The 21,162-nt window shown below is 41.1% G+C and overlaps 1 protein-coding gene across 18 annotated transcripts in view; it reads left to right on the top strand.

Moving 5' to 3' along the window:
* The window catches only part of CLASP1 (cytoplasmic linker associated protein 1), a 273,353-nt gene that overhangs the window by 222,224 nt on the left and 29,967 nt on the right, over positions 1-21,162 (top strand). For 9 of the 18 annotated variants that reach the window (XM_061440036.1, XM_061440038.1, XM_061440042.1 and 6 more), the window contains 4 exons: positions 5,079-5,168; positions 8,661-8,804; positions 9,316-9,422; positions 17,994-18,144. In XM_061440036.1, coding sequence (XP_061296020.1) covers positions 5,079-5,168; positions 8,661-8,804; positions 9,316-9,422; positions 17,994-18,144 — 492 coding nt within the window. The remainder of the gene's footprint in view (positions 1-5,078; positions 5,169-8,660; positions 8,805-9,315; positions 9,423-17,993; positions 18,145-21,162) is intronic. The other 9 variants (XM_061440065.1, XM_061440108.1, XM_061440112.1 and 6 more) reach the window with 1 other exon arrangement.

The following is a 21,162-nucleotide window of genomic DNA, read 5'->3' as shown; positions in this document are numbered from 1 at the left end:
GCTTTGCACCTGAACACCTACCTGCTTAGCACCTGCCTCCTAGAGTCCAAGGAGGAGAATCAAAGAATCACCCATAATGTTTCTTTGGGAGAATTACAGCCCATATAATTCTCCAGCCATTATATAGTATTAATTATAAACGAAGTTCTCCAAGGTTAAAGAAACAAGGATGAATTTTATTAATGCACTCATTCAAAATTATTGTTCTGGTATTAAATAATATTTTAAATTTATGATCCTTTTATAAAATTTTTCAGTATTTATCAAAAGAACATTTCACTGGCAACCTTTAACTATTAAGCCTCTTTGGGATTAGAGGGGTACAGTAGGAGGTGGTAAAATGATTTGGTTGATTGGAAAGTCAAAGTATTTCTGTTACGGTTTTCAAAATCATAGATCAACCAATGTATACAAAAACCTTCCTGTATTTAGGCATAGCAAGTAAATATGTGTGTGTCTTTGTGAGTTTGTGTTTCGTAATTGAGTGTTACTCAAGTGTTCCCTCCTGTGGGGCTGAAGGATACTTAATACTTGCGTGTTATCATGATTAGGGCCTGTATGGGAACAGCTGACTGTGGTCATGATGTCTACTTTCTCTGGACATGCCCATTAAAAATTTGAACTAGGATTTATTGTCCTAACTTTTGTAATCAGGACACTAGAGAAATGTTTCAAAGTTATCCAGCCTGGGACATCAAAACACTCAAGTTACTTTAATACTATGCTCAGTCGCTTCAGTTGTGTCCAACTCTTTGCAACCATATGGACTGTAGCACATCAGGCTCCTCTGTCCATGAGATTCTCCAGGCAAGAATACTGGAGTGGGTTGCTGTGCCCTCCTCCAGGGGATCTTCCCAACCCAGGGATTGAACCCACATCTCCTTAAATCTCCTGCATTGGCAGATGTGTTCTTTACCACTAGTGCCACCTGGGAAGCCCACTTTAAAATACTAGCTTAAGTCAATTATGGTTAGGATGTTTAACGCTGAGATCACATAACTTATTTACTGTTTGATCTTCAACACTTAATTTCAGTTGTTTTGGATCATACTGTGCTACTGTGCAAACCCTGTTCTGCACTGGCACTCCACCTCCACGTCTGCCCTTCCATCTTCCCCCCCCCCGTTGTGAGGACTGCTAAAACACCTCATCTTCAGGCTGAGCTCAAACCTGGGCTCAAGGACAGTAATCCAGGGCTTCAGAGGAAGTTGAAAAGCTTTTTTTTTTTTTTTTGTCAGTAGTCCTCAGCCCTGGCTGCAATAAAAACCAGTCTCAATTCCTATGCTGTACCCAAAGTCACTTGACTTAATTAGTACAAAGTGGAGTATGGACGTTGTTTTGTGTCTGATTGGAGTTCCTTCCACACATGGCTGATTTTTAATGCACAGTGTTAATAAGAATTAACACTTATTTAATAAGTATAACACTTTAATAAGCAGCCTGTTATTTTAGACCACTTCCCCTAAGATTGACCCTCAGACCTATAGACTGCTGATGTGGTCTTGACCTGTTGCTGCTGGTTTTCACAAGACCCCAGCTAGGTCCTCATCATCTTTAGGACCAGGCCTGGTCTTGCTGTTCCCTGAACCTCCCCCATCTCCCTACTTATGCCCAACACCTAGAATGATACCTATAGGAACAAAGTAAGCATTTTAAGAAGTATTTTAAATGAATTAATGAATAAGTACCTGAAGAGAAATGATCTAATTTCAAATAACATTTCAAAGTCACCATTTTCAAAACCACAGGCTTGGAAGTTCTCCTCTATTGGCTTCTATATTAGTTTCATATTGCATAACCTATTACCACAGACTTAGCTGATTGAAACTACAAAAATTTATAATCTCACAATTCTGTGGGTTAGAAGTCTGGCACATGTTCTCTGGATTCTCTGCTTAGTCTTCCCAGACAGAAATCAAGATATTGCCTGGGTCTTCAGTCTCACTTGAGACGTAGGATTCTCTTCCAACTCCCTGGTTCTTGGCCTAAGTCAGTTCATTACTGGTGAGGGCTATGGTACCTGTTTTTTTGCCCACTGTCAGCAGGGGGCGGTCACAGCTCATGGAGGCCACCCCCATACCTGGCCTGGCAATTTGCTTCTGCAAAGCCAGCAGAAGACATAATGTCCTAAAATTTCCTAAATTTTATGAAAAACATTAATCTGCACATCTAAGAAGCTCAACCAAATCCAAGTACACTTTAAGAAAAAGAAAAAAAAAAAGATTCACACCTAGACGTAATCAAACTGCTGAAAATGAAACAGAAGCTCATGGGAGCTGCCCAAGGAAGCGGCTCAGCATAGCCCAGATCCTCAGTAAGACAAACAGCTGCTTTCTCATCCAAAACCTTGGAGAACGAAGGCAGCCTGTTGACTTTAATGGTGCTGAAAGCAAAGAAAAGTCAACTAAGAATTCTCTGTTCAACAAAATTATTCTTTAAGAACAAAAGATAAATTACAAAGAAGCCAGCAGGAGATTCTCATGTTAATCTCTGTGACTGCTTGCAGTGGCTCACCTGATTAGGTCAGATCCACCCAGGATAATCTGCCCTTTAACCAAAAATCAACTGATTAGGGAGGGACTAATTGTACCGGCAAAATCCCTTCGTCCTTGTAAGGTAATTGTGGGAATGGTGTTCATCACTCACCTTAGGAGAGGGGATTGTGCAGGGCTTACTCACCAGGAGGCTGGAATCTTGGGGTCCACCTTAGTGTTCTGCCACCCAAGGCTTTGGTCTCCTTTTCAGTGGGTTGGCATGAATCTTCCATGGTTAGTTATTTGGTAATTCCTTAGGCACTTTCTTACCTAACGACACATTTGTGTTGGGTTCAGTTTAGCAGATGCATCTTTGCTTTTTAATCATCCAAGATATCTATGGATTAGATTGTTTGGCTTTAAGTTGTATCCATCTAGCCCTGGCTAGTAAAGTACTGTTACTTGATTTAAATAGGCTTGTTAAAGCACAATATTCAAATATATGTTCCTTTGCCCCATAGCTGCCTCTCACAAACTGTGCATTAAGGCACTGCAGATTAATCTTTCCTGGAGTTAGAGCTACTTCTATTTAAATGCCCTGTTTTGATGTTCCATCCACTGCATATTTCATACAGGTATAGATGCTATTGTAAGTGATCCAACTGCCTTATCCAAGAACTTGAGATGTGTTGGAAATATTGTCTAAATGAATGTCATGCCTAAATAAGTTAAAATACTTAGAAATTGTGATATGGTCTACATCACTCTATGCTAAGATTAAAATTGTCATTATTATTTTAAAGCTATAGAAAAAGAAAACAGGCACCATTTTTATCTGGATAATTTAATGCTTTTAAAGATATGCTTACTTATCTCTTTTAAGTAGAAGTATGTTTTGACTCACCTGTCATTTACAGAATGTATCAGGTACTAGGAGAACATCTTGGTGATTTAAAAGCACTTTCTGATTATGAACCAAATTCTCCTGTTGGTGTTCTGATTTAATTTCCTAAGAGTAGAGTGAGGTGTTACCTTCTAAATACTAGAAGCACCCTACAGTCTGAAATCAATTTAGTAAACTCTCATTTTGGCTGTATCATCAGACAGTACTAATTTTATACAACCAATACTTGGGAAGTTCGCAGGTGGTGTAACTTGTTCTCCGTATCTCATATTTGGGAAAGTACATTAGAATCAGTTTAAGCTGATACAACTCTGCTTTGCTGACTTAAGCGTTTTTAATATTTTGTTTTCCCTTTTATGTCAGTGTTCTAGGGTGTTTCATATTGGAGAGAGTTGGGTGTATAAATATTTAAGATGTTAAGGAAGGAAGAAGCACAAGCAAAACTGAAGCCCAAGCCTGTCACCAGTGAGGTGTGCTTCCCTGGCCAAGACTGACTTGGACTCGGTGGGAAAACCCCACCCAGACTCTAACTGGCCTGATGTATTCCTGAAGTAACTGTTTCCATTTTTTAACTCTGAGAGCCCTTATAGCTGTGTTGGCCAAACTATAAAGAGGCACACTAGACCTTTCTTAAGGTGCTGTGTGTGTTGAGGCAGTACAATATATTCACAGAAGAAAGTAGATTCTAGAGTTTGACCTCTATTGACTTCTGCCTCTGCTGCTTTTTAGAGGCTTTTTAGCCTCTGAATTCTTGTTTAAAATCCATAAAATAGGAATAATGGTACTTGCTTTAGTCACTATTGGGAGGACCAATTACAATAGAGCATATAAAATCCTAGATAAATACTGCTTTGTTTTTGTAGTTTAAGCTGTTACTCTTTGAGGGTTGCTTTGGTTTGCTGCTGCTTCACATTTTTTCCAGCATTAGGGAGATTTCTTTTTCCCTGTTAAGTCAAAAGGAATGCAGTAATGACAATAGAATTTTTAATGGTGTGTTTATATTTTCAGGCTCAGAATCCCTGTGTGTTTCCTTATGTGATTCTCTAACACTGAGCACTGGCTTTGTCAAATGAACTAACAGGTTTGGCCCCCAAAGGTTGTTTTGAGAAATGCAGGGAATAATGGCATGACACAGAAAACTAAAAATGATGAAGATGCTGTTGCCTGGAGGAGGAGAAGTATATAAACAGCTTTCGAAAGTTGGCATTGCTAATTGAAAAAAATGTAAATCTCTGATTATAGATAGGCAGCTGTCCTAATCTAAAAGCTCAGAGTTTTAATACCATTGAATGAGATTTGAATCTTAGTTTAATTGTGACTGCCTTGCTCAAGTCTCACTTTAATCTCTTTGCAAGAGCCCTACTTCCAGGAGGGGTTGTGATTATGAAGGACTTAGGGGATGATTGAGATTTAAAACTGGTAGTTACTGATACTATTCTTAAGAATCCTGTTACTGTTCTATTACTATTTGTCAGTAGGGAACCACGTTAGGCATTACTGACAACTATTCATAGACTTTTAGATTATACAATCTCTCTCTCTCTTTCATATATATATGTGTATATATATATATATACACACACATGACTTTAGAAACTAAGCCAAACACTTGGGAGCTTATCAATAACCATGGTTTTAAGTGTGTGCTTCTTGCCTCTGATTAAACCCTGCCCCTCTCCTGTCTGTCCATCCTGCTTTAGCATAGTCGAGTAGGGGAAGATTTACCCATAAGGGCGGCCTCGACCTGCTCTGGGCCTGGAGAAGGAAACTTGGAAGAAAATTGTAAACAGGTAGATTTGAAACTGTATACTAATTTGCAAAAAGACACATCACTGTTTGCATTTAGATTATTAATCTTGATTACACTTGTGAAGACACTGAGAAGATTTGGGAAAAACCTAAAGTTAACATAATAATATGTAAGAAAGAATGTGTGTGTGTGCGTGCATGTGTGCATGTGCCTGTATAAAAGTATTGTGTTTTGGTGTGTTTTATAATTAATTGCCTTCCCAAAGAAATAGCCATATTGCAGACAGACTTCTACCATAGTTTAACACAATAGCAAAGGAGAGATGCTGAATTTAAAATGTTGGAAGGTTTTGAAATACCTTCTCTTTGGTGATTTTTCTAAAGCAGTTTTAATCACACTCTGAAGGGAGCAGTAATAGATGTTTACTTAATTAGAAAACTCCCTTTCCTCTCAAATTTTAAATTTCCCTAGTTAATGCCAACACTGAAGCATTTGTCCAAGTTTTATTGATCTCTTCTCTGGAAGAATCCTTTTCTGCTGTGCGGTACAGGCCGTTGATAACCCTGCAGGTTCTTTTCAGACAACTAGCAGGATTTGGAGACCCTTTTACCTTCACCGTCTAAGTTCTCCTGTGGGGGTCATTTCCTGTTAGGTCACCATGTGATCTTTAAGACACGTGGCCCCAAGAGTTAGTTACGTGTTAGAAAGCATCAGCAGCAGAGTTTCTGGTCTGGCCTTTTAATGGCCCTTCCTCTCATGGGGCAAGGGCTCAAAGATGGAACAGGCACAGCAGTGATACCCTCTGGCTTTTGACTCATCATTGATCATGAGGTCTGGCCCAGGCTGTTTAAAATGAATTTCTCCATGAAATTCTCCAGACCAGAATACTGGAGTGGGTACCCTTTCCCTTCTCCAGGGGATCTTCCCAACCCAGGGATCGAACCCAGGTCTCCTGCATTGCAGGTGGATTCTTTTCCAACTGAGCTATCAGGGAAGCTCCAAATTTCTCCAACCCATCCCCATGTTTGGAATTATTCCTGCAGTGAGGAGCATATTGATGATGATGACAAATATAACCCAGTTTTTATCCTTGCCTGAGTGTTCTGGTATTGACTCCTCACTGATACAGAGTTGTAGGTAAAATATTTTAGGGTCGTAACAGTCTCATTTCTTTTAGAACTTTGATGTGAAATCTTTTAAAAATAACATTTAAATGATACTTTCTATCCATTTCTGGAGCATGGATCTCAGAAAAAAGATTTTACTTTGAAAACAGCTTTAAAGCTGTATGAAATCATTTATAATTTATATTTTGGAAAGTGCAAAAATAAATTATATTCATTTTATGTTTATAAAACCATATACCATCTGTCCAGTGAATTATTTTCAGAATTCCTTGTCTTTCTATTTGATTTCTCATGGAAATTCACCTCTAGGTTATTGAGGGAAGGCTCTTCAGTGGGTAGAAGTTGAAGTCTGCTGCTCTTTGTTTTCCCATATGACGGAAGGCACTAATGTCAAGTAGCCTGAATTAGCACAATTTCTAGGCCTGTCACCTTGCAGCCTTCTTTTTCCTAAAAGACTCCACCAGTTTCATAATTTGCTTTGTGAAAAACCCCAAGTAAGTTTTATCTTGTCATTCTGGGGAGAAATTAGGTCTAAAGACAGTGGCCCATTCCATGTAAAAACGTACTATTAAAAAATGTAATGATGCATTTTATAGTTTTCTAATGCCATTTGCAGTAAACAAAATATAAGTGCCTAAACTTTCTTAATTTAATTGGTGATATTGATTTTTCCCTGCCAAAACTCAAGTCTGCTTCTTTGCTTCTCTTTGAAGTGCAGTGTTTTCTGTATGCATTTTTTTCCTAACATCAGTAAGACTTTTTACTTGCATGTTTTTTTTACTTGTACTACTTTTTACTTTGCACAGTTACTACAGTCATGCACAGGTTACTTTGCATGATTTGGGGAATTTGCCTTTATACAAATCATACTAACAGTACATTAAGTTGATGGTGAAATGGAGTTCTTCAGATAATGGTTTCTTAAAACTGTTTTAATAATGCAGAAATGTTTATTTCAGTTCAATCAATAATAATATTTTTTGTCTGTGTCATAAAAGGACACTGGCCCTTCCAATTTAATTTTAATGGAAAGGATATAAAGGACCATGTTTAGAAGTCAAGAGAAAAAGTAAGATGCTTTTGCCCAATGTTGTGCTTAAAGACATTATAAAAGAAAATTTTCAATTGTGTAAAAAATGTTATTCTACTGATTTTTAATTTTTAATTTTAGTTAAATGCGTATGGGTATTTGGATTTTTTTTTCCTTCTCCAGGCACAAAATAGTAGTTTTGTCTTAACTGGACCTAAAATTAATTTTAACATTATAAAATCATTGAAATTTTTTTTGGAGTTTATTTGCAAAAAATCTCAGCAATCATGTTTTTATGTAATATTCTATATAGTGGAAAAATATTTAGAATAATTGCTTCAATCCTAAATATTACAATCTTTAGAAATATAAATTATTAAAAGATTTTCATAAAGCATTTTCCTTTCTTTAGACTCTTAGAAAATTGTAAGAAACGCCAGTTAGTACTTCCTAAAGTTTTCTTTTGGCATAGTTTTTCCAAGTCAGAACACTTGTGACTGATTCCGCAGGCATTACGCTAATAGCAGACATGTAACCTACTAGGGAAGCCAGGGTTCCACTTGAGTGCTGTTGCTCTAGCCGCTTGCTCGTCCCCACATGGCTGCTAGCAACCTTGAGTCATCCTGCATGTGTTGTCTCTCTAGTCAAGAAAAGTAGAACAGTTTCCAAAAGGCAGAGGAGTAAATCTGGTTTGCTCTGCAAATACTGTCTCTGTCCTCAATGCACAGATGTAAAAGGAGGAGTTTTTCAGATGTACCTGAACTCTCTTTTTTTCTAGTTTTTCTTACTTACTGGGAAAAGTAGTTTTATAAGACAAAGCAGTGGAGGCTTGTTTAGAAACTTGTTCTTTGCAGGGTATACTGGGAGCCTCATCTGATTCTGACTTACTAGGGTGACCAGTCTTAAGCCTTTTCAGATTTTTTGATTGTTTGACCCTAGTCCTGGAAACAGAGAAGTTGCAGGAGTTTACTGTTAACATCCTGTGGGAAACTAAGGCCAGTGTGTTCAGCGAAGCCAGGGCTTATTTTCCATATCAAAATTAGGCTATTTATAATTGATTACCATCAATTATAGTGTTTTCTCTAGGTGCTTTTTGCCTTTTTGTGTGTGTGTGTGTGGCACAAATGTTATTATTTACTCATACAAAGCAGTTTTCTTTTAAAAATAATTTTAGAATTTCCCTGGTGGTCCAGTGGTTAGGACTCAGAGCTTTCACTGCCAAGGACCTGGATTCAGTCCCTGGTTGGGGAACTATTATAAGATCCTGCAAGTCATGTGGCTTGGCCAAAATAAATAAATAAACAATTTTAATGAGCATTTTGACCAAGATAGGCAATTGCACGTAACACAAATTAATCGTTTCTTCTGTTTCTAGGCAGCACAAATTGTGCTCATCTCTCTGTTTGAATTGAACACTCCTGAATTTACCATGTTACTTGGTGCCTTGCCAAAAACATTCCAGGATGGTGCCACCAAACTCCTGCATAACCACCTCAAGAATTCCAGTAACACCAGTGTGGTGAGTGCTTTGGTCACAGTTGGTAACCACCACTTACTCCTCATCTAGAACCTGCTCTAATGGAATAGCCAGTTTTCCTGTTCTCTTGCAATAGATCATGGGCAGCCAGAGTGTGGGGGCCATGTCTGATCCTGCTGTATTCCCAGTGAATGAATCTGGTATTTAAACATGGCCTTTCTGTCAAGTCAGGTTGTTTAGTTAAACGTCTATGAAGTCATTCAGGCAGTTATTGAGGAACTTAGTTTTTTTCACTCTGTAAAGATGCAAATGCTGAATTGTGTCTGTTACTCTAGCACAGCTGACAGCAGTCACTCAGCTTCGGGATTGCCTATAGGACAGTTACCGATTTTCGGTTCATATGCACTTAAAAAATGAACTTTTCTGCAAAAAAATCACCTTGATTATGCAAAATATGTCCATTTATTTACATGTGGGTTCCAAGGCCAGGGGCAAGTGGAACTGTGTTCTATATTTATCTCTTGAGTGATGGAGCTCTTCTGCCTTCACTCAGGGCTCTCCAAGCAACACCATTGGCCGGACTCCCTCCAGACACCCCAGCAGCCGGACCAGCCCCCTGACCTCACCCACCAACTGCTCCCATGGTGGCCTATCTCCAAGGTAAAGCCATTTCAACAGTGAAGACACTAAAGCACCCCCATGTCTCTTCTAGCTAATTTTCAGATTATAGACTGAGCTTAATACCAAAAAGTGTATGGGTACCAGGAGCCCACAGGTCCTAGTCTTCACCCATATCTTAACTGTGTAATTGATTTTGGGCAAAGCAGTTAACTTCTGTGGCAAAATGAGCAGTTTCTGCTGAATGGTCTCTGAGAGTTCTTCTAGCTCTAAACACTTTCTAGTACCTTAAAAATTTTTAAACCAAAAGTTATATTTAGTCCTGTTTAACATAGAAGCTCTTTAGCTGTTGTGTGAGCAATAGCAGCACCTTAAGGTATTTGACCATCTAAGTAAAATCCTTTATAATTGTCCAGAGTCTGGGGTAGTTTCCAGCCAAGTGGCCGTTCCAAGCATGGTTGCTTTCATCCTAGGCTCATGGTTGAAGTAGAATGCTGCTCTGAGGAGGGATTAAGAGCCTGGGAACTAAAAATGGATCAACATTTTCAGACTCCTGTTGGGGCCATGTGAACATCGGCCTTACAGAGTCTGAGGCAGTGACTTGAGAAGATACTTTGCCTCAAGTTCTTTAGATAACATTTGCATCTGACCAGAGCCTTTAGAAGTCTCTGTGTGATGGTTTTCGTGACCGCCTGGACTGTGTTGAAGTTTCTCATGGTCTCATTCATGGTGGCCCTGTAGGCTGCAGTTTTTAGGAAAGAGCCAGTACCTGGTCGTGGAAGGGTCACACATGTGTGTTTGTTTCATGACATTAGGACTTTGGGTTGCTGATGCCAGGATCTTAAAATTAGAGGAAAATCTTACAAGTATACCATCCGCCTTTAAGAGTTACCTCTTTAGTTGGAAGATAACAATATGGAAGTACCTTTAAGTTTAGATTTTTTTGATGCTCAAGAGTCTTCCAAACTCTGCTGTCCTTACTGCTGAAGTTCTGTTCAGTTTCTCAAGTTATCATATAAATATTTTAGAAAATGTCAGATTTGTATTTTTCTCTTAGAGAAGCGAAATATTTTGTATACTTATAGTATCTCAGTGTTTATATTGCCTGAGGTCCCCCTGGCACTGTATTTAGGTAGACCGAAGTAACATTGTGTTTCCAAATTTGGTCTGTGTGGTCATGATTTCAGCAGGCTAATCTAATTAAACAGTTGGGACCAGAAAGTAATGAAAACATGTCTTACTTTTCCCAAGTATGACTGAGACTCAGCCAACTTTTTATCTGTATCTAAATAAATGGTTTGTCTTAAATGACCCCAGAGTTGGCAGTAAAATCATAGAATTCTCTTCCTTCGTAGGAGAAAATTTGTGGAAAACTTGTATTCTCTATAAATTGTTGCTTTTGTTTAGAAGTGATACTTCTGAAACATTGACAAATCTGTTCTTCCATAATACTCAGTTCATACTTACTTTTTAGTTATTTCACTAATAAGGTTGCACATTCTTTATGTAATAAAGGATAAATTTCAGATTAAATATTTTGTTATTATATGTGCTGATAGTTTAAGTGAAAGATTGGGGGTGGGGGAGCTGCTAGTATAAGCCATGAGAGCTAAGAATTGGCTAGGTATTTTTAAATTTCATGGATCTCCAAATTATTTTAAAACTCTAATTTATTTTTCCAGGTCACCATTCATTCTTAACTAGCCTGATCTAAATTTTTACTGTTAGGGTTACCAGGTGAGTGTAAGAAATAAGAAGTTTTTTTTTTCAGTATTAAAAAGTCCAAGTGAGGCTGAAATATTTTCTTACCAACAAATTGTTCTGTAAGAAATTACTTAGTTATGTAGTTTCTGTCTTTCTTTTTAAACAGAATATGCCCCAGTCAGTGTGTAACTAGCCAGAATGACCTAAGCCAACTTGAACTCATTGGGAAAAATCATTTTTCTCACAGCTAAAACTGTCCAGAAGTAGAAAAAGCTGCCTCATGTCATCATATCATAGGAAATATTCAAATAGGATGCATACTTTCTACCAGGAAATTTATGAAAGAAATGAACTCTTGCACTAATTAGGACAATGTATTAGGTCACCACATTGTAAGTAGGCGATGGACAAATACTACCAGATATAAATCTGGTTATTTTTTTGAGTAGTGCTCTTGAAACATGTATTTTTCTATTCTGCTGTTCTTTTGAATTATCTTGACCATTTGATGTTAGTTTTTTGTTCTTAAACGGAAGAGTTCTTGCCAATTCTTCATTTTAAGTCAATTTCGAGTATCAAAATGAAGCTTTTTTAAGCCCCAAAGTTCTACCCTCAGATTATGATGCTAATAAGAAGATAGTCTAACATGATGACACGTTTGAGTTTTTTTTTTTTTTTTTTTTTTTAATTGCTAGTGAGAAAGTCATTTTTATCAACCTGGTAGATAACATTAGAGAAGCCACAGCTAACAGGTCAACCTTCTGTGGAAATTCCATCCGTCGGTTATCCTTTTCTGTGAGAAGGAAGAATTATTGTTTATTCCCATTGAGCAGACAGACACTGCTGGGTCTTTGGAGAGAAGACTTATGGTCTGAAGTGTTCCATAAATTAAATATATGTTTACATTTTAGCTCCATTTAGTGGGATTGATGTTAAATGAAAAAGAGTTGCTAGGGGCTTCAGCAATTACGTGAAGTCTGTTCCCTTTAAGATAGAAAAAGCACGTGGCTGTCCTTATTTGAGTCTGCTGTGCGCTCTCAGTGAACATGCCTTAGGATGCTAAGTAGGTAACATCTGGTAACCAGCAATAAGAGGTAATTTCAGGCAGATTTTACACTCAGTCCATCAGATGATGAGGAGTGTGCACCGACTCAAAGTGGGGATCAGCCTGGAGACCCCCTCCCACGTTGAGGTGCTGGGGCATCTGCTTGATAAAACCCTATGGGCAGAACTCCAGCTTGAGGGGGTCGTCTATGTCCTCTTGTGTCCCTGACTCAGCGTGTGGCCTGGGGGATGCCTTTAGGGCCCTTCTGTGCTGCAGTGGCCGCTCCCTCCACACCTTGGTTTCCTTATGACGTGGGGCCACCACTGTCCTCAGCTGGAGACGAGCCTTGGACCACTGCTCCTGAACTGTGATAAGTGCCAGGGCGGGTGTGCTGCTCTGAAAATGCTGCCCTAGTCCTCTGGCCCCACCCCGTGGCCTCCTATCACACCTACAGGCAGTTCGGTTCACACCTTTCCCATCTTCCTGGGTCTACTGAATTGCAGCAGATGCTAGAACTCAGGCGGGGCCTCTGCATGCCCAGGTCACTTGCTGAGTGAGGAGTACCTGTGCTCAGGTGCACTTTAAACGTCTTATCAGGTCACACGAGCAGGGGGCTTAGGTTTTCTGTCCCTCCTGCCTGAGCCAGCCAGTGGGTTGTGCTCCCCCGTTCTCTCGCGGTGCTGTTCTCTTAGGGGGAAGTTACTTGTGGCACCTCTGGACCCCATCTGAGGGTCCCAGTGGGGAAGCATGGTGTTCCCTGCCTGAGTGTTCTGGTGGGTGGTACAGTCTCTGAGACTCTGCTGTGGTTCCCTTGGTCCTGTTTGATTCAGGCCCATAGTTCTTCTTTGGGTTCCTTCTAAAATAATTGATTGCATTATCTGAAAGTAAACATCTGTGGTTTTTTTGCATGTAAGCATTTATAAGTTCCTTTACACACACACACACACTCCTATATACTTGGAATCTCATGTGATTTAAAAATGTAAATACAGGACTGAGTGAAGAAGGAATGAGAAGTCTTGATGGAGGACCAAATTGTAAAATAAAGTTGGTCCTTTTCTTCTGAATGGTGAAGTGTAAATTTGGGTAGAACCTTGTCCCAAAGGGATGAGACTGTAGGACATGTAGAGTATAGTGCCTCCCTGTCCCCTTTGCCTGTTCTTTGTCTCTTTCTGACTCTCCTCTTCTGATCACTGCAGTCGGTTATGGGGTTGCAATGCCGATGGGCTGTCGAGGCACCCACCTCCCTTTCCTCAGCCTAACTCCATCCCCACCGCTCCCTCCCACAAGACTCTCAGGCGCTCTTACTCTCCCAGGTAACAAGCCACCTGTCCCACTTGTCTGAGGTGTCACAATATTATTGCACTTCCAAGGTCGTCTCAGGTCTCTGGGGAAGCCTCTCCGCCGCCTCCGGCCGAGACCAGCAGGGTAGAGCCTTGGTGAGAAGTGTGAGCAGGTGCGTGACCTCGGTCAGACCTCATGAGGATGGCTTCTACTTTGCCCCTAGGGCAAGGAACTGTTGGATCACCTGACCACATTCATCAGCATCTTCACTTGCAAGCCCTCAGCCCAGGGCAGTGCTCAGCCTCCTAAAGGTGCCTGCACCACCCAGCGGTGCACGGTGTCCCCAGCCGGCTGCATGGGCCTGCTCCTTCCCACATTGCACTTGTGGCCTCCGTCCTGCTCTCAGTGGTGTGGGATGTCTTTCCTGCTGTCCTGCATGTGGTAATAGTCTGAAGACTGAGATCCAGAAAAGCAGCCCCAAGAAGTCGCTCCCTATTATAGCTCATTAAAGGGGCTGCTCCAAGCAGGAGAGCTGTGGGGTCCCCACAGGCTGCCAGTGGAATGCGACAGATCAGATGGGGAATCCATGGTATGAAAGGAGGGTCCATGTATTTCTGTAGTTACCTGTTTGAGGGTCTCTGGGTGCTTTTTGTAAAGGTCGAAAGATCAGAGAATCCCTTCCCTGTTGGCTCCTGATACATGAGCAGAGTACAGGGCAGCCTGCTCCCTCTGTGCTATGTGAGATGAGTCTTGCCTCTGTGACAGGACAGGGTTAAGACAAAACAGAAAAGAAATGTGTTATTTTCGAATGCCTTGGAGATTTCACAGAAGATTTACATTCTTACCTTTGTATGCTCAGCATAGTGAACAAGTAAACAAGTCAGCTAAATATTTTAACAGCATTTTCCTTTTGAAACTCTCGCAGCTCTGAAAGTAACCCCTCAAGTGTGCAGGTGCCCCTGTGATGACATATAGATGCACAGGGACGGGCAGGGGCATGTGGACAGTGAGGCAGCTGCCTTCCTCAGTGCAAATAAAGCACGTCACTGCCGTTTGTTAAAGGTTGGTCATGCCTCGAAGTGTAAGACCAGTTTATTGACTGTCTCCCAGTATACTGACCTGTGTGCCTTACTGGGCACCAAGCTTCACCCCCAGGCAATCAATCTTCTCATCTAGCCATGAAGACCGCCCTCCAGAGGACATCTGTTCCTGAATCACTTTTCACACTTGGGTACACAAACAAATACCCAGTGCTTTAGCTAATGCTTCATAAATGGCTATAACTTCTGTTAATGTTGGAGGGAGAGAGAGTGGACCAGAGACACTGACACTTAGAAAACCTGTCTGTTACATCAAACTAAGAAAGAGGAAGTCTGTCTCTTTGCCAAAACCCTATTGATGTCATGAACAGAAACAGTTATCCTTATTCCATACCTGGTATCTCTTTCCTACACATGACAAAGAAGAACGTCTCAGAAGGCACACTTCTGTCCCAGCTTCTCTTTTCTTGGCGACCCAATTTCATGTGCCCCGCCCCCACCTACGCTCTGCATCCTTCTCAGCAGGGTGAGTCCAGAACTTTATTCTGCCTGGTATCTAGTGCCCTGGCCAGACCTCGGATCCGTGAATACTGACTGATTGAGCAACTTTTCCTAATCTAAAGAACCCTATGAAAATCTTTCTGGAGTCTAATCACAGTGTTTATAGATGACTAAGATCTGGCCTTTGACCTAAGGGATTATACCTCCAAGCTAAAACAAGACAGAATGTGGGGGCAGGTGACAGACTGGGGGTTACTGCCCCAGTGTTTTCTAAGTAAAGCTGCTGCATCCCTCTTGCTGTCCCCTTACATGTACTACTTGTTGGGGTCGTACCACCTGTGATTCCCTGATGACAGCATCCACAGAGGGTTCCTTCTTCCCCACGCAGTAAGGGCTCGTGGGTATTGACTTGAAGAAACACAATTGCCAGGACGTGAAATGGCAAGGAAAGCAGCCTTATATGTTTCCCTTTAGAGGAAAATAATCCTGTCTCTCACCTGGAGCTCACAGTTTCCACTTCATACCAAGGAGATACTTCAAAACTCAAGCTAGTGAGTCTAAAAGAAGTGTCACCGCAGATTGTACTTGGCTGTGCACAGGTTCTCCTAAATTGGAAGTCCGAGTTGGTTTATTAATTGAAAGTAAGAATGAGGACCATTAACTGGCAGAATCCTTTATTTTCATATTTTAAAAAAAGAGGCTACTATCATGCTAAAGTTATATGACTCAAATGAATTATTTTTAAGGAAGTTCAGGTTAAAAATAATGGGGTGAACTACGTGAAAGCCAGCATCTTCTGAAGCGACATGGAGAATAATATTGTGACATCCCTTAAAAGCTGAACGTTCCCCAGACTTCCTCCTGTCCATCCCTGCATTCTTCCCATGTTTGTTCCTTTTGCATGGGCTGTGTTATTTTTTTTGATTGTTGTTGTTAAAAGTATTTTAAGGCATCTTTTGACATCTTATATACATATTTTTTTGTTTAAGTCATATTCAGTCTTTATTTATAAAACATAGTGTACTGGCCAGATGTATAAATGCCTTTGCTCACACATAAGCTAGTGTTGTGGTGTTTTAGAAGGAGGGGTGGATGGTGTCAGGGAGCCCCTGTGCTCTACAGTCGTACTCCCTTCACATTAAAGCAATATTGCCTTAGATAACCTTATGAACTTAGAAGGGGTTGAAATCTTGAATTCTGTTCAAGTTTTTGATTCCACCTCCTGTCAATGTGTACATGGAGTCTTAACTATAAATGTGTTGAAGTTCACGTTTCTTTTTGTTTGATGCCAGAGCCAGTCTTTGAGTTGGCATGTGTTTTTGTGAACTCTCCAAGTACAGTTAGGGTGTTTTCTTTCATTCATCAGAAAAGAAGGATGCCTGCTGCCTGGGCCGGAAGGTTGCAAAGACAGTAAATTCATCTCAGAGAGTGAATTCAGATCTTGTGCTCTCGCAGGACCCATCCAGTCTTAGAAACCACTCAGGTCATTACAACTTCCAGCCAGTAGAGGTCTGGCTAATTCAAGTGAGAACTGTTCAAGTATTGTTCATCTGCCCAAACCTTGGACAACAGCAACAACAAAAAAGTGTGTGTATTGAGGGGAAGGTTGGTAAACATGGTTTGTGTTTAAGTTACAGGAAACTTTCTTCCTAACAGAATGTACAAGTCTGGGTGTATTGCTCTTGGGGGAGGAGTGGTTCCCACCAGTGGATGACTGGTTTCAGTTATTTCTCTTCTGAAGAACAGAGAGATTGCTGTTCTTTAGTCCTTAATAATGAATGCCATTGAATGTTTATTTATATACAGCCAAGGATTCTCTTTGGACTTCCCTTGTGGCTCAGCTGGTAAAGAATCCACCTGCAATGCGGGAGACCTGGGTTCAATCCCTGGGTTGGGAAGGATCCCCTGGAGAAGGGAAAGACTACCCACTCCATTATTTTGGCCTGGAGAATTCCATGGACACAATCCATGGGGTCGCAAAGAGTCGGACATGACTGAGTGACTTTCACTTTCAAGGATTCTTTTAATGTCCCTGGCAATTCTCAGTTGTAACTCAAGACTTTCTTCAAATTTAGACCAACTTATCTGATCTTTTCTTGAATACTTACTTGGGACAAGTGATGTTTAAGTAACAGTTTTTCGGCCTGGCTCCCTTGAATTATTTGCAGGGAGGGAAGGTGATGGTTTTGTTCTTAGGCTCTTCCGTCTCTCTCAGTGTACTTTGCAAACATCTAAAGGGCACTCTATTGTACACTGCATTATCCCAGGAGGATTTTTGCCTTATTCTGTGTTTTGCTGTGCTAGATGTCTCCATGGACAAGAGCTGATGTCATTTTTCTGTAAGGGACAGATATTTCTTACTTTCTGAAGTGCTTTTAGGTGTTCATCTGGAAGTGTGACTCATCTTTATAAGATCTGCTTTTGTTGTAAAACTCCCAGAGTCTGCATCTAGAAGAGTTTGGTTTTGCAAGCAAATTCCTGGGTTAGATGGAAGGCTGTCAGGAGTGCATTGGTGGATCTGACTTTGAGTCATTCTCTACTCTGGGGTTTCATTTTTACAGGTTTCAGATACTGGTAAGCAAAATCCAGCCTTTTACAGTCGTGTGCTTCGCTCCTTTAAAATTTGTCTGTAACACTAGCTTTCTTTTCATTTATTTGTACATTTGAGACCAGTAACAACCAAACTACTTTTTTCCATCTTCAAGGTATGAAAGTTATTTTTCCACGTCCATTACCTCATGCATCATCACTGGTTGTCACTCTTTGAGTTCTTGCATTCTCATGGTTGCTGTTTTCCCACTGCACTGGCTCTTATTGAGTGCTGATGTCGTGTGTTTGGGGCCAGATCTGACGAGGAGGATGTGTAATTAAGTTGTCCGGTGGTGGTGCTCTAACAAAAGATGTCTCCTTATTATTCCAAATCACCTAAAGAAACTATAATTATATCTTATTCTGTAAATTATTAGAAGTAATTTTTACCCATACCCCAATTTTATGTGTGTGCCTCAATTTAAGGAATAAAATATTTTTGATCTATAGCATGCTGGACTATGATACTGAAAACCTGAACTCTGAAGAAATCTATAGTTCTTTGCGTGGAGTGACAGAAGCCATTGAAAAGTTTAGTTTTCGAAGCCAAGAGGATCTGAATGAGCCCATTAAAAGAGATGGCAGAAAGGACTGCGATATTGTGAGTATCCGCAGGCTGACAGAGGGAGGGCTGTGTATAGTCACCACCTGGAGCGGTAGGGACCTCTGTGTCCATCCAGGGATAATCCTGAACACTGAGCACTGGGATTACTGAACCCCAACGTTATTTTTATCTCATAGTTAGAATAGTATGATTTTAAGAGGCCCAGGGCAGCTTTGTGAAATTGCAGTGTAGCCCGCAGCTATCTTGTAAAGAATGTTAAATGCCCTTTTTCTCAGTTGGCTTCCATTATCCTGGACATGTTTATGTTCCTCTGATGTGATAAAAACAGTGCGCCTGCACCCGACGCCAGTGTGGTGCTCCAGGAGCTGCAGTCTCCTGTAGAGGCAGGCAGGGTGGCAGCAAACTGTCCTGGGGGAGGAGCGATCAGGGCCAGTCTGGGTGCTCCGGATGAATCTGCAGAGGAGATGATGTCACCTTCTGAGCATGAAGACTGCGAGGTGCTTGTCGTAGTCCTAGAGAAGTCTGTGAGGAGGCAGGAGGATGGGGGTGGACACAGGAGGATGTCCCCTGGGGGGTGGCGGCAGTGAACATGGCGGGCGTGCCCTGGATGGGGGAGAAGGAGCTGCACAGGCTTCTCTGGAGTTGACTGAAGAATCTCTGAAGCATTTTTAACCAGGGAAGTGGCATGGTCACACATACATTTTAGAAGGATTGCTGAGACCCTAAGATGGAACATGACTCCAGAGGAAGTTGAGTTGGGTAGCTCATGAGCAGAAATAGAAGAGCCAGAGTCTCTGGCAAGGACTGTTGAGGACATGCTGCTGCAATTCAGTGAGATAATATGGGGGGTGGGAACATGATGAAACGTTGACGCAAACAGCCATTAGGCTTTCAGACATACCAGTCTGGCGTTGAGGCTGGTGATTTGGGCTGGTGGTGGAGGTTTGAGAGACATTGACTAGTTGCCTGCTGGTAACTAAAGAAAAGCAAGTGAAGTCAGCCAAGTGGAAGGAAGGACAAAATCCTAAGGAGCATCAACACTAAGGGAAAGACAGAAGAAAAGGAGTCAAGAAGGACCAAAGATTAGCGGAGGGGAGTGTGGCATCATGGGATATGAGGGGAACTTTCAGGAAGGACATCCAGCCAAAAGGGTATCAAATTGATATAATGTACCAAGTTAAGAAAGTTAGATTTTGTTGTTAAACGTGATTAGTATTAGGAGTTTTTCACTTTCTTTTTTTATTGTCTGAAGTTTTTAAAACCCTTTTATAAATAATTTTTTCATTATATTAATAATGTATGTTTTACTTTTAAAAGAGAGTTACAAAGAGACAAAAATTATCTGGGACTTCTCTGGTGGAACAGTGGCTAACACTCTGTGCTGCCAGTGTAGGGGGCCTGGGTTCAATCCCTGGTCAGGGAATGAGACCCCGCATGCCACAACTAAGACCTGGCACAGCTAAAATAAAATAATTTTTTTAAAAAAATTATCTATGAAACATCTTATACCACGAGAAAACTCCTGTTCAGTCTTCTATGCATAAATTTATAAATTCTTTTTTATCTTAATTATGTTAGGACAAGATCTTTTGGGCAGGGTGTGTAAGAACCAGTGCATCCTAGCATTGGTTCTACCAGGTGTATATCTAAAGGAATTGAAAGCAAAAACATGAACAGACATTTGTGCACCAGTGTTCAGAATGATATTAGTCATAGTAGCACAAAGGTGGAAGCAATCCAAGTATCCATCAACAAATAAATGGATAAACAAAATGCAATATGTACTGCAGTATTGTTCAGCCATAAAAAGGAACATAATACTATGTATGTGTTAGAACATGAATGGACCTTGAAAACGTCTTGCTAAGTGAAATAAGCCAGATAGAGAAAGACAAATACCGTGTGATTCCACTTACATGAGGTCCCTAGAGTAGTCAAATTCATAAAGACAGACAGTAGAACAGAGACTACAGGGCTGGAAGGGCCAGGGAGTTATTAATGGTAACAGAGTTTTGGTTGGGTAAGATGAAAAAAGTTTTGCCCAAAATATGACACAGTCGTAATGCTTACACACCATTGTGAATGTATTTAATGTTACTAAGTTAGACACTTAATTAACTAATTTAAATGATTTGACATATATATCATATATACATACACACACAGTTTTTGTGTGGTTTTTTTTACTACAATTAAAAAAAAATCCACAAATGCATAGGCATAAAATGAGAGAGATGTATCTTACCGACAAGCACAAATAAAAATTTTGCCATAGGAATCACCAGTGGGGTGTGGCTGCCTGGAAATGTTTCCTCCACTGTTCTGTAGTCACACGTCTGACTTGAGGAAAGTGACCATTTTGCTCTTTCCACTGCAGTCAGCCACACTTTCTCTGCTAACCTGTAAAGGGTGCCGGATAGGCCAGCGTACTCAGAAGAAGGGACCCCCTGAGAATGGAGCCGGTCAGAAACATGACACAAGGGCCAGGGGACCAGAGCTTTAATTAGTTTTAGACAAAACTCAGAAATATATTAGGAAAACATTTTCAGAAAATATTAAAGAACTGTTCTTTGACCAGCATAAAGACCAGCTCTGAGAGTCAGAAACACCTGAGGGAAGAGCTATCTGCCTGGGGGATGCTGAGTTCTCTGTAGGTAGAGATCTCATCACTGTAGGGAATATATCAGGGGACTCGCGGGTGGTGGCACTCTAATAACAGTGGGGTCGTGCACAGCCCCTAGCCCATGGCCGTTTGCTATGCCCTGCTACCTGTACCCCGTTACCAGGCAGCACTTACTGCGAGGCCGCTAATGGTTGCTGAGCCATTGGTCAGTGCTACAGTAGGCCCCTCCCCCAAGCAAGGAACTGTCAATGAGTGACCTTCAGTGGCCCATTCAGCCAGTGGTCAGCGGAATGGTAATGGGCAGGTGGAGAGTGGATTCCGGCCTTCCCCGTCCAGGGCTGTCCAGCTCACCTGGCCGTGAGGTGAGCTAGAGAGTGGGGGCACCCAGGGGACATGCTGGGGACTGTGTCCTGCAGGGCTCCAGAGCCCTC

This window comes from Bos javanicus, chromosome 2 (genome assembly GCF_032452875.1).
Source record: "Bos javanicus breed banteng chromosome 2, ARS-OSU_banteng_1.0, whole genome shotgun sequence".
Lineage (NCBI taxonomy): Eukaryota > Metazoa > Chordata > Mammalia > Artiodactyla > Bovidae > Bos > Bos javanicus.
Note: the sequence above shows the minus strand (reverse complement) of the source record. Positions and strands in the feature narration are given on the sequence as shown.